General features: G+C 48.8%; 1 protein-coding gene across 2 annotated transcripts in view; it reads right to left on the reverse strand.

The window, feature by feature from the left end:
* The window catches only part of LOC309859955 ((E2-independent) E3 ubiquitin-conjugating enzyme FATS), a 202820-nt gene extending 198195 nt beyond the window's left edge, over window positions 1–4625 (reverse strand). Inside the window, exon 1 of one of the 2 annotated variants that reach the window (XM_082721261.1) lies at window positions 3848–4625. In XM_082721261.1, the coding sequence (XP_082577387.1) occupies window positions 3848–4087 (240 nt within the window). In that variant the 5' untranslated portion in view covers window positions 4088–4625. The remainder of the gene's footprint in view (window positions 1–3847) is intronic. The other variant, XM_082721262.1, reaches the window with a different exon arrangement.
* Between the last annotated feature and the right edge of the window lie 7097 nt (window positions 4626–11722).

Below are 11722 nucleotides of genomic sequence, written 5' to 3' on the forward strand. Positions count from 1 at the left end.
ATTCTTTGTCGGTGGGGGCAGAAGCCTGCCCTGAGCCCAGGAGTACTGTCTTCAGTACCTGGGCCTCTCCTCAGTATGTGCCTGAAGTGTCCCGCATTGTCACAACCAGGTCTCCCGACTTTCCCAAACATCACCTGGGGCCAAGATCTTCATTTACAAAGAACTAACACCCTAAAGTGCTAAAAAATCAGCCTCAAAAAGGATCAGACTGTTTTCAAGTAACTTCACCTCATGCCAGGACCACGTTCAATGCTCTTTAAAGGAATACAACAAAACCACACATGCGCTCTGGGTCACAATGGCCTTCGCTGGGCTGTAGGCATATGTCGGTTTTAAAAGTTCACCATAAGGGAAGAACCCAAATGTCCATTGACATTTTTTTTAAATGTAGTATATACATGCAGTGAATATTATTCAGGCTTAAATACGAAGAAACTCCTGTTATTTGTGACCTTATGGAGAAAACTGGAAAACATCCCATTCAGTGAAATAAGCCTAGCATAAAAGGACAAACAGTGCATGATTCCACTGACACGAGGTAGCTAAACTAGTCAAAATCTTAGAAGCAAAAAATAGACCGGTGGTTGCCAGGGGCTGGGGAAGGGGAACTCTACACTCAGTGGGTGTAGAGTTTCAGTTATGTGAGTTTAACACACCCAGAGCTCTGATGTACAACAGAAGTGCCCATAGTTAACACCATGGGATTGCACACTTTAAAGTATGTTAAGAGAACAGATCTCAGTTGAGCATTCTTACCAAACAAACAAACAAAAAAGTAACACGCACACAACACAGGAAATGTTCAGAAGTGATGGGTCTGTGTAGCGCCTTGATTATGGGGATGGTATCATGGGTGAGGGCATACACCAAACTCAACAAAATGTATTTATTAAATGTGTGTAATTTTTGCATATCAAAAAAATACAAAATAACAGTTTGCCATGATTCCTACAGTCAGCCAGAATAGAGCATCACTGCCAAATCCAAAGGGGAGGGGGAAAAAAAGGATGAGTAGGAAGGAGAGATAGAAATGATATAAGTTCTGGAAAGTGTTAAAAAGCACAGCTAAAAGGTGATGATTACATACAGAAACTTTCTCTGGCTCATCTAATGATGAAATGTATGAGAAACTATCCCCTAAGAGAAGACAGGCGGGTGAGACTTGACTTGCATGCCTCAGCCTGTGCCCATCATCAGAAAGTTCTCAGCAATCAACCAGGAGGTGCCGGCTCATATCCACACTCCGGAAGATGCAAGCACATCTCTGAATTCCACGTGGTTTTGCTCCATGGAGCAATGGCGACACCATCCCTGCTCGGCTTTAGAAGGACCCTGGGGATGTGGCCATGTATGCAATGTGGACAGCGGCTAGAACTCAAACAGATCTCAGCCCCATTACTCAGTTCTAGCTATGTTACTGTCTGAAGTTTATCAGATATCTACCCGCAAGGGGAGAGAAAGGCCCTTAGCTCACTGTGTTTTTAAGAGTTTGGGGTCAGCAGGGATCAAGGCTTCGCAAGCAAGGATCTTCAGCGCCCTGGTTGCCTTCTGCCATCCTACTCACATTGCACACAGCAGGCCTGGTGTCCCATTAAAGGTCTGCCATTCTTCTAAAAGACAATTCAGCTAAGGGAATGAGTACAGTTGGACCGCCCCTGGGACAGAGTTAGGCCAAATCACCTCTCACATCCGATGAGAAGCAGCATCTCCAAGCGGTGAACAGGGCCCAGGACAAACGCCACATTAGAGAAATGCCGGTTTTATACATTAAACTCAACTCAAGTAGATTTGTAGGTCCTCCTGGGAGGGACTTGAAATTCATAAGGTTTTTACAGAAACAAAATTTCCAAAACCCACTTTCACTGGAGAACCATCTAGTTTCATTAACTAGTACCTCTGTGCATTGAGAGTTCATTTCGCGACCTTGTTGATTTCTCACCCATCAGGTTCTCTATGGTCACAGCCCGGGCAGGTTAACCCATGGCCTTGGAGATAGTGAGAGAGAAGGTATCACCGGGGCCAAGTCGAACAGGGCCCCGAGGCTGTTAATTGGGCTCTATCATCAGTTCAGCTTGGAAATTGAGCAGGAAGTTAACTTCTTCCTGGAATTCCTAATCTAAATGGGGCTGACATGCCCCAGTGGGAATAATATGGACAACTCAATGGACACAGAATATTTTAAATTTTAAAATGTTTGCTTCTAAAAGAGCAGAGCTCAGAAGTAAGAGGGATAGGAGGCACAAGCAGATGTTGGGTTTTCCAACTTGGCCTGCCCCTGAGCCAAGTGGGCCCTGTCTAGACCACTTCCCAAATCACAGACAAAGAGGACCACCCAGCTGAGGGCCTGAGAGCCATGGGAGGGTCTCAGACTCATTTTAACGTAAGAATTAAGACTGCAAGTTACTATCAAGCAGCAGGCACCCAACTTCCACTTGTTGACTAGAACTGGTAATTGAGGGGTGGGGGAGGGGCCACCAAAAAAGGACAGCTGTGACTATCAGCATACTTAAAGCTTTTTCTCCTGCAAAGATGTACTTTTCCACACTGCCATCTTCACTGTTGCTATGGGAATAAATGAAGTTTTATTCATTTAAAAAAATGAGGACACAAGAGCTGCTCTTTGTCATTTAAGGTTTAAATTGGAGCCATGAACACTCCTGTAAAATGCAAGATGGTATAATTCAACAAGTTTTACTCTCTCGGGAGGATCGAAAACTAACCTGAATGGAAATTATACAATGATAAAATTCTGTCCCATCCGATTAATTACTTGTGAATAATAATATCTCTGGTTTCTTTCAATTATATTCTAATTGCACACCTTTTGCTCTGGTTGATTGGGCAATGAACTAATGAACAATTATTACTGAATTTAATTAACACCCTTATTTCTGTGGCCTTTATATCTCTGTTGTGAACATGGAAATTCACAATCCCAGGGCTGGAACTGGAAGAAGCCAGCCTTGAACCCTGCAGAACTGGTTCTCGCATTGCCCTGGAATAAGGAAGCCCAGGGTGGGGGACAAAAGATCTGGAGTCTCTGCCAGCATTCAAGCCGAAGCCTCTCCCAACAGCATCAACATTCAAAAAGGTTACCGTTTCAAAAACATTAGTAATTTACATGCTACATTTTTCCAAAGAGATAGGTAAGTGAGCTATACAGGACTCAATTACAATGACATTCATAATTTATTCCATATACGACAAAGATCTGGTCAGATTTCATGTGTGTTTACTCTGAAGGATAACTGCTCGGTGACAAAGCCTAGCCACAGCATACAAATATGTCTGAGTGATATGTTTATCTCACTTTGACATTCTAAACTCCAAAGTTCACCACCACCACCACAAAGTAGCTTCTGTTTAAAAATTAGAACTCACTCGCAAAAAAGAAAAGCCCATTCTTACAGGCCTACTTATTTTAATTCGATCAAGGCAAGTCCTAGATAATTTTTCTACGTAACACGTCTGGAAACAAATGGGAATTTGTTTTTAAAGACAGATGATTACAAACTTACAGAGCTAGGAATATTTAACTCGCAAGAAACATACTGCTGTTCCTAAATGTGGCTACAAATTAACTTGGCAGTCACTATTGAATGTTTGCAAATGCACATGTGTGTCATGTGTAAATGACATTCATCTGACAGGCTTCCCCCATCCCCTATGTCAAAAACAGAGAGAAGAGATGAAAATGTCCTTTCCAAATTTGTTGGGGGAACATGACCAACAGATGGTTAATTCACGGGACCAGAGACAACACCTGAACGGTGTGTCTGATGAGAAGCGGCTCCATCTCCCCGAATTAGGTTGTGTGCCCCCGCTCCCTGCCCGGGTTCGGCCATACCTCATAGCGGCTAGCTGTCTGCTCAGCTGTCTTCAGGCCTTGATACACACGGATGATGCAGACTTTGGCTCTTCTCTGGGAGGGGAAGCAGTTACTCTTCACGAAATCCATGACCATCACATGGTTTTTTAACTCGGTGCTAAATGTTTTGATCTGAAAAGTCCGGGGCACAGCCGTTTCCGTGTGGCGGCCAGTGGACCCCTTCTGACGAGTTTTTGCAGGAATTCCGGAGTGCTGCATGATACTCGGAATCTTGTGACTTCAGCCAGTGAGCCTGGCAGACACAATTTTCTTTGTTGAATTCAGGTATCGAGTGCAGCAGGAGGGACTTGGGAAGGGCCCTCGCTAGGACCTCGCCTAGTGGTTTCCAAGTCCAGAGCTGTTTTTTCCCAGATCCCAGCTGTCAACCGGGACGGATGTGTATATGTGGAAACCTCAGGAATGACCTTTACGTGCCTTAAAAATACTCTGTCTGGCTGCTGTCCATCCGCCTCCAGTGCTTCTACCTGTGTTCTCAGGTCACTCAAAGTCGTCTCTGATTTCAAAGGCCCATTTCTCCTTCCCGCTGTATTCAAGTTCTGCACGTGCAGTTTGCCCGTGACCGTGAGGTTCAATATGCGTTCTCAGTGTCAGAGCCCTCAAATCCAGATGAATTATTTACTGGGCTCTACAAAGGAGCCAGGAGTGATCACTGCTGCTTTTTAGAATTCCTGCTTTTTCTTGCCAAGGCTGAAAGGAGCGAGTGCAGACTCCCGCGGACACAAAGAGTGACCTCAGCCCTGGAGAAGATAAGAAACACATTCAAGTGAAGAAGAGAGCCTGACACAAAAGGAGGGATGGCTGCAAGCAGGCATGGAAAGCAGGGCTCTGTTAGGAAGCGCCGTGTCCAGAGGGCGGGGGTGAGGGGGACGCACTGGCTTCGTGACGGCTCTGGTCCCAAGACAACCATGCAAAGTCCCGTCACCATGCTAAGCCTCAGTCTTACACAAGGAAAATTGGAATAATCATACCTGCCACTCCCAGGTACATCAGGAGGGCCAGGTGAGTGAAATAGCAAAGAAAGAGCCATGTGTCACACATCACAGAGGCAGCATTTTCAAGGTATGGTTGCGTGTCTTCTGCCCAACCTACTTTGCACAGTTCACCTGACACCTACAATGTCACAGGGATGGACACGATGCTGAGAATCACTGGCTTGTGAATCATTTGGAAATGCAGGTGCATGATGTGCTCCTATTCATTTCATTCCACGTTTTGCTACCATATCTGTTAACCCAGTAATTTAGAGGGTGAAAATTACAAGCCTGGGATCAAGGGCTGGGCCAGGAGAAAGCTGATGACAGGCACAGTGGCTGTGTTCCGAGTCCTCACACAGCACTCTCCTCTGCAAATGACTCCCTCTTGGCTCTCAGCAGGAAGCCCCTTGAACGATGCCCCCGCCCCACTCGAAAGATGGGGAGGAGGTGGGGGGGGGTTGCTAAATGAGGAAATGCCTCCAAATCTGTTTCCTGAAACAGGCCAACAGCCCCTGGCCCAGAACCACACCCCCTCCTGCTATAGTCAGCAGCTAGGACCTGGACGGGGAATGTTGAACTTCCACCTTTTGAGGCAATGGGAATGCTGAAGATGAGAACAAAAACAAGGGAGAGGGAGAGACTTCAGAGAGAACTGAGGCCAATACTCTCATTCCGGCGTTTGGACATGAGACCCACAGTCATTCGCTGTGACCCACACAGTGAAGTGGGGCTTCTGCTCCTTAAGCAAAATACAGTCTGTTCTCCCTGTGGTTCTCCCAGGATGTCAAGGACATCGTCAGGACCCAACAGATGGCACCATGGTTCCCAAGGGAAGAGCAGCCCCCCAGGATTGAAGCCCGAGAGCCATGTTGGACACCCCCCAGTGAGTTACACCATGGGGCACCATCTTCAATTTGGAAGCTCTGTGATAAAGACTGCCAGGGAAGAAACTGGAGCAATAAAGAAGTAAGATTAAACAAGGACACCAAGAGAAGAGGGTATCCACTTGGCTCTTTGGGGGCTGTGAAGGCCATTGCCTAGGTCTAGATGGTCACCATTTGAACCGGCTCCTGCTGATGCCTGTCTCCAAGCAGCAGTTCCTTCAAGCCAGGAAGGAAGGAAAGAAGGAAGGAAGGAAGGAAGGGTGGGTGGAAAAGAAGGTCTTTCCTATCAGCACAGCACACGGAAGGACACTGTATAATGCAGGGCCGGTGGAACTGCCCATCCCACTGCACTGAGACCCGAACCCATGGCTGGCTTGGGACCAGAGCCATCATGAAGCCAGTGTGTCCCCTCCCTCCCCCAGCCTCCACCCTGTGGTTGACTAATTGTTGGCTGGCTGCTGGGGACAGCCATATGCCACAGGCTGCGTCAGCTGCAGTGGCTGGGGAGACTCCCAAGACCCCACGGCTGTATGTGGCTCTTCTCTCTCCCAAGGCCACAGGCGGGATCTGGGCTCCAAGCAGCCACTGCAGCCACAAGAGACAGCCGTACTGTGACCTTCCATAGGTCTCCAGAATTCCTGGTCCTTAGCCCTGGAAGGATAAGATCTGTTCCCTCATCCCACGAAGCAGGAAGCAGAGGCCCAGGGGGAAGGAAAGAGCATAGCTGGGGAGACAGACTCCCAAACTGGCATGTGAGTACAGACAAGCCCCTCCCTTTAGCCTTCAGTTCCTTTGCCACCAAGCTCCCGGCTGCTCCCTGTCGGGCCTGTCGATCCAGGTTGTATGTGGACAGAGCAGCCAGCAGCTCCCTGCCCAGGACAGGCCTCCCCAGGAAAGGTAGCAGATCCTTTGCAGGTGGAGGCCTCCTCTTGCCTGGGCCACTGAGGGGGGATTGCAGGGGGGCGGTAGGGCCGTGCAGCTCACGCCTGCCGTCCAACCTTGGAACCAGCGCTCCTCGTTCTCAGCAGCACCCACCCCCCACCCCACAGTCTAGTCACCACCCAAGCTCAGTCTCAAAGCCGGAAGCCCCTGCTCCCTCAGGTGCTTACAGCGTGGGCCCTGCCCCCTCGGGCGAACTGAAACCTCCCTCTGCCTCAGTGTCCCTGTGTGTGTGAGAGGATGACAACAGGACCTTGCTCCTTGAGTTTCTATAAAGATAGAAGGAACTGGAACATGTAAAGGGCTTGGGACAGCCTGGCGCTGACCGCACGCTTGGCAACCACCGACCGCTGTCACCCTGAAAGGGCCAGCACTCTCAAGGTAGTCAACTCCCAGACACATTACTTTAGTAAGGCAGGACACGGGCCGGAGGAAACAGGGACTGGCCTGGCACCGGAGACCTGAATCCCAGGGCTCCCTCCACCATGCAGTGGTGCCCAGAAGGGGGTCTGGGGCCCTCCCTGACGCATTCCGGTGCAGCATGGAGACGGCGCTGCCAGAGCAGACGCGGATGAACCCTATGCTAGGTGGTCAGGGCATGTGAAACGTTTATGAAGTATCTATTTTTTAAGAACTATTCAAATGCAAGTTTTCATGTGAGATAGAAACAAAACAAAACAAAACCCAGCGGAAGGAGGAAGTACCAGGCACAAATCCACACGGAGCTAATTCTCACCCAAGGACAGAAAGCCAGTCGCGTCTACCATCAGAGAGAATGCATCGGACACTGGGATGCCATCTCCTGGGCCCGTACCACCCAAGGACACGGAACACTGTTCTGTGAATTCTCCCCCAATCCCCACCCTATGGAGGCTGGCCTGTCTTATTAGAGCACCTTGTCTCTGACCCCACCTGGCTTGATCAGGGGTGTGCACACAGCTGGAACAGGGCCAGTCAGAGCCCATCCTGAAGGATCTCGCATCCTGGGACTGAGCAAGAGTGGGGGCGGAGGCCACGGGACGGTGCACGCCAGTCACTGTTGGTGGAGGGGGCAGTGGTCACAGAGTGAGGCAGAGGCCAGAGGTTGGAAGCATCCTGAGGGCTCGGAGCCCCGTTCCCACCTATAGGTCCAAAGACAGACTCTAGTATCTTTCTACTTTGTCCTGTAGGTTTAAGATATTTGAATGGAGTTTCTGTCTCTTACGACCAACAGAGTTTGGGCAAAGTCATTGAAAATTAATTTGTGTATTAAACAAACACAAACCAAGTCCTCATGGGTACCAGGCATTGCCAGCAGCAGAGACAAACAGATGAAACTCACACTATTTTCACGAGGAGCTCGCTGCTCAGCAGTGGGACAGATGGGGACAAACCTCCCTCCCCCCAGGAGGAAGGTTTGCACCAAGTTGAGGATGACCTCCAGAGACCCTGTGAAGGAAATGATAGGGCACGGAGTCTTGAAGGGTAAGGGGTGTGCTGCTCGCCCCCCCATGTCTGGATCAAAGTCACCCTTTCCCCTTTCTGTTCACACATTTGGTCATAAATCACAGGCCAAAAACGGGGAAGCACTAACCGAAACCATATTTATTACAAATAATCATCACTCCACGGAAAACAACTTTCTGAATCCTTTACTGTTTTTTTCCTTAAACCAAATCACTCAGTCAACTATAAAAGTTAGATCTCTGACCTTATTAATGTCCTGCAGAAATTCTATTTAATTTCCCCAAATTGGTCCCTAAGGTGGCTGACGAAAACCGTAACATCATCAGCAATTGCTATCCAATGACACCACATCAACACAAACGAGGCTTGAATGTGTTTAGTGATGAAATATATGTGAAATTAATCTCTTATTTCTCCCTTGCCCCTGACACAACACGCAGGGCTGCACAGAATGCGCAGTGAAGTATTTAAATAATGAATTATTCAAAAAGAAAAGGAACTGCAGGTACCTGATGCCAGAAATTCACGCCTGTGAATTCTTAATATGTTCTCCAATGGGATTAGCATTTACGACTATGAAAGATGTCCTAATTATGCAGAGTTTCAGAGTTGATTTTCTGCAGGGCCTGCACAGACCTAAAAAGCATTAGGCGACAATAAAACCGGATGACTATGAATTTCTGAATTCATAATTTGGTTTTCCTTTCGGGGGTGGAGGAGAAACAGCATTTTTATTTATGGGTGCTTCACTCATCAGGTGGGAGCTGAAGTTTTCTCTCTTCTCAAAGGCACCGTGCGCACCTTAAGTGGAACTAAACCATCAGCCTCTCAAAACAGAAGTGGGGAATTCAGAGGGCTGTTGGACATAGGACTAATGCAATGTATGTGTCCTCCTCTTTCTTCCCATCCGCTGGGGATCTAGGACAATACAGGAGGCTGAGAATGGCTGATTATGGGATCTTGTACCCTTTAACCCAGTTAGGAAGAGAACGCAAGTTTGCTCAATGAATGCCATTGCCCTGCAAGTCATTCAGCTGTGCTGGACTAGTGCACTCGTTATAGTGACGGAAAAGGAGTCATTTCTGTGGTCAGTCACAGGCACTCAATAAATATTTGTTCGGTGTATGATTGAAAATGTATCGGCTGCTTCTCTTACCGGCAAGCCTCTTCCTTGTCTATCAGTGGAAAACTTCTTTTTCTACTTCTGTAGACAACGCTGGAAACTACAATGATTTGATACGTCCGCCAGCTTTCCGAAAAGGAGTGGCAAAACCAAGGAGAAAACTGGAGATGGGGGCCCAGACAATGTTGTCAATTCACCCCCACGGCGCGTGGTCCTCCCCCCTCAGCAAGTGATCGATCATCATTCACTTGGCACCCACTGGGGTTTCAGCTCCGCGGCAACGACTCTGATTACACAGTCAAAGCCACTTGTAAGACCAAAGCAACACACCTTTAGGGAGAGATCCTATATCCCTCCTTCAAGCTCACTGAAAGGAGTGTGCGATTTGAAGACAATGAATGGTATTTTCATATTTTCCCTCCAGTGAGTGAACAGGTTTTGAGTAAAGAAAATCAATGACTTTTTAAGAAACTATCCTTGTTCTAAAGCCATGGTTTGGCAAGCAAGGAGGGGTGAACATTAGGTTGAAATTTTAGGGAAACATCAAACTCAACTTGCCATTAACATCCCGGGTCAGTTTTAACCCAGAAGGAACCCCTGGAGTGTTGGCACCAGTCACTGCCCTCCCACGAACCAGGGATGCCAGGTGGGGCTGGGCCAGCAAGTGGCAGGTCTACTGCTATGGCCTGAGCATAGACGCTCCACTTTCTCTACGTGCACATCTCGTAGATGCTTTCATTGTCACACCAGCATGTTTCCTTTCCGGTATGGATTAATTTTTCAATGAAAGAAAACAGATTGACAGGTTGAACAAATCCCTATTTATCAGTCACATACCCGAGCCCCACAGGAAACTGCAAAACTAGTGCCTCCCATGGTGTAGCATCCGCCAACCTCCCGGTCTGCTCAGCCTGGATCCCTCCTCGCCAGTGGGGCAGTGAGCAGACGGTGGCTTGGGGGGCACCCAGACTGCCACGCTCAATGCAGAGTGACCGGCGCCTGTGGAGACGCGGCCCAGATCCCAGGCCTCACTTGGCATTTATCTCAAGACAATGGCTTTCTACCTACACACCCAGCAGTCAGGCTGGCTCATGTCCCAGCCTAGGTGGTCCTGGCCCAGGCAGAAGAGCGGCCTTCTTTGAGCCCCCGGAGAATCCACTGAATCGTATGAAGGTGGCTCCCTCCCCACGCATGTGGCCGGCTGGGTCATCTTCAAACGCCGATACCAACAGCCAGTAGGGGCCGATTACTGACTTCCCAAACGTGATAAAAAATGGTTCTATATCCATGACCGTCTGTGTATGTACATGCATGCGTACACGTGCACACACACACAAAGATTCTGTGTGTTTTTTAAAAGTAAAATGGGCCCAGTAAAATCTGCCTTTTAAGTCACTTCATATTTATGTAAGAATTTTCTAGGCATCTCACCTGTCCATCCAGGCATATGAGGTCAGCAAACTTTGACCTGTGAGCCAAATGTGGCCCTCGGTCAGCGGGTCCACCTGGCCGGTAGGGCCTGGGGCTGGGCAGATCCCAGGGACAGGCCTAAGATGCACTTCTGCAAGTTCCGTCAGCAGGACCCACGGTGCGGCGGGAGCTGCTGGGGCTGGCCGGCCTCCCAGCGCGCCTCACCTGGCCTTTCCAGCTTCCCAGCTGCATTCACCCCGGGTTCTCACTTGCTCTAATTCCTGGGGTACACCGTCCATGTCGGCTGCCACTGCAAGTGGTTTCCCAGACTCTACTCTCAGGAGAACCCAGGCTGAGCCCAACTCCAACGTACCTATGGCGCCCCCTCACCACACCCCAGATGGCTCAGGGACCTCTTCGCTGAGTGACCAGTCCCTCCCTGGACTTTGAACTCTAGTGCCCAGACTCTTTGGCAGTGCTCATTATACTCTCACTGGGATCAGTACAGAATCTCCATTTAGAAGGACCTCCACACAGAAGGTCCTTCTAAACATCTAGCTCAATGCCTCGCTTGTAACTGAATCCCAATTAACATTTGTTACGCACAACAGCACAGTAACAAACGAGCCACATACAGGAATAAGGGATAAATCCTGTGTCTAAGGATACTGCCATGAGTCACCATCATGAAAAGCACCCGGGGTGACTCAGAAGTCCAGGAGCACCTTCCAGGGCCCCACCTGAGGGTCTCTGTCTTCCCCCGGGGCACCCCAATGAAGACTGCCAAACACTCCGCAGATCACGAAGAAGCTGCTGCACGCCAACCTCTAGGTTTTCCTGATTCCAACCTGTCTAACAAAACACCCCAAGGGGTTATTTTTAAACACATGCCAAAGGAGTAGAAGGCCATCTACCGCTATTCAAAAACAGATGAAGGGAAAGGTACATACAGACCGAGCAGCATCTGCCTCTGCGGTCATCACTGTCGGGCATCACGGGGCATCAGTATTGGGCATCGCTCCTGAGGACCACTGTTACCGTTCCATGGTGTAATGGT

This window comes from Mustela nivalis, assembly GCF_964662115.1.
Source record: "Mustela nivalis genome assembly, chromosome: 2".
Taxonomy (NCBI): Eukaryota; Metazoa; Chordata; class Mammalia; order Carnivora; family Mustelidae; genus Mustela; species Mustela nivalis.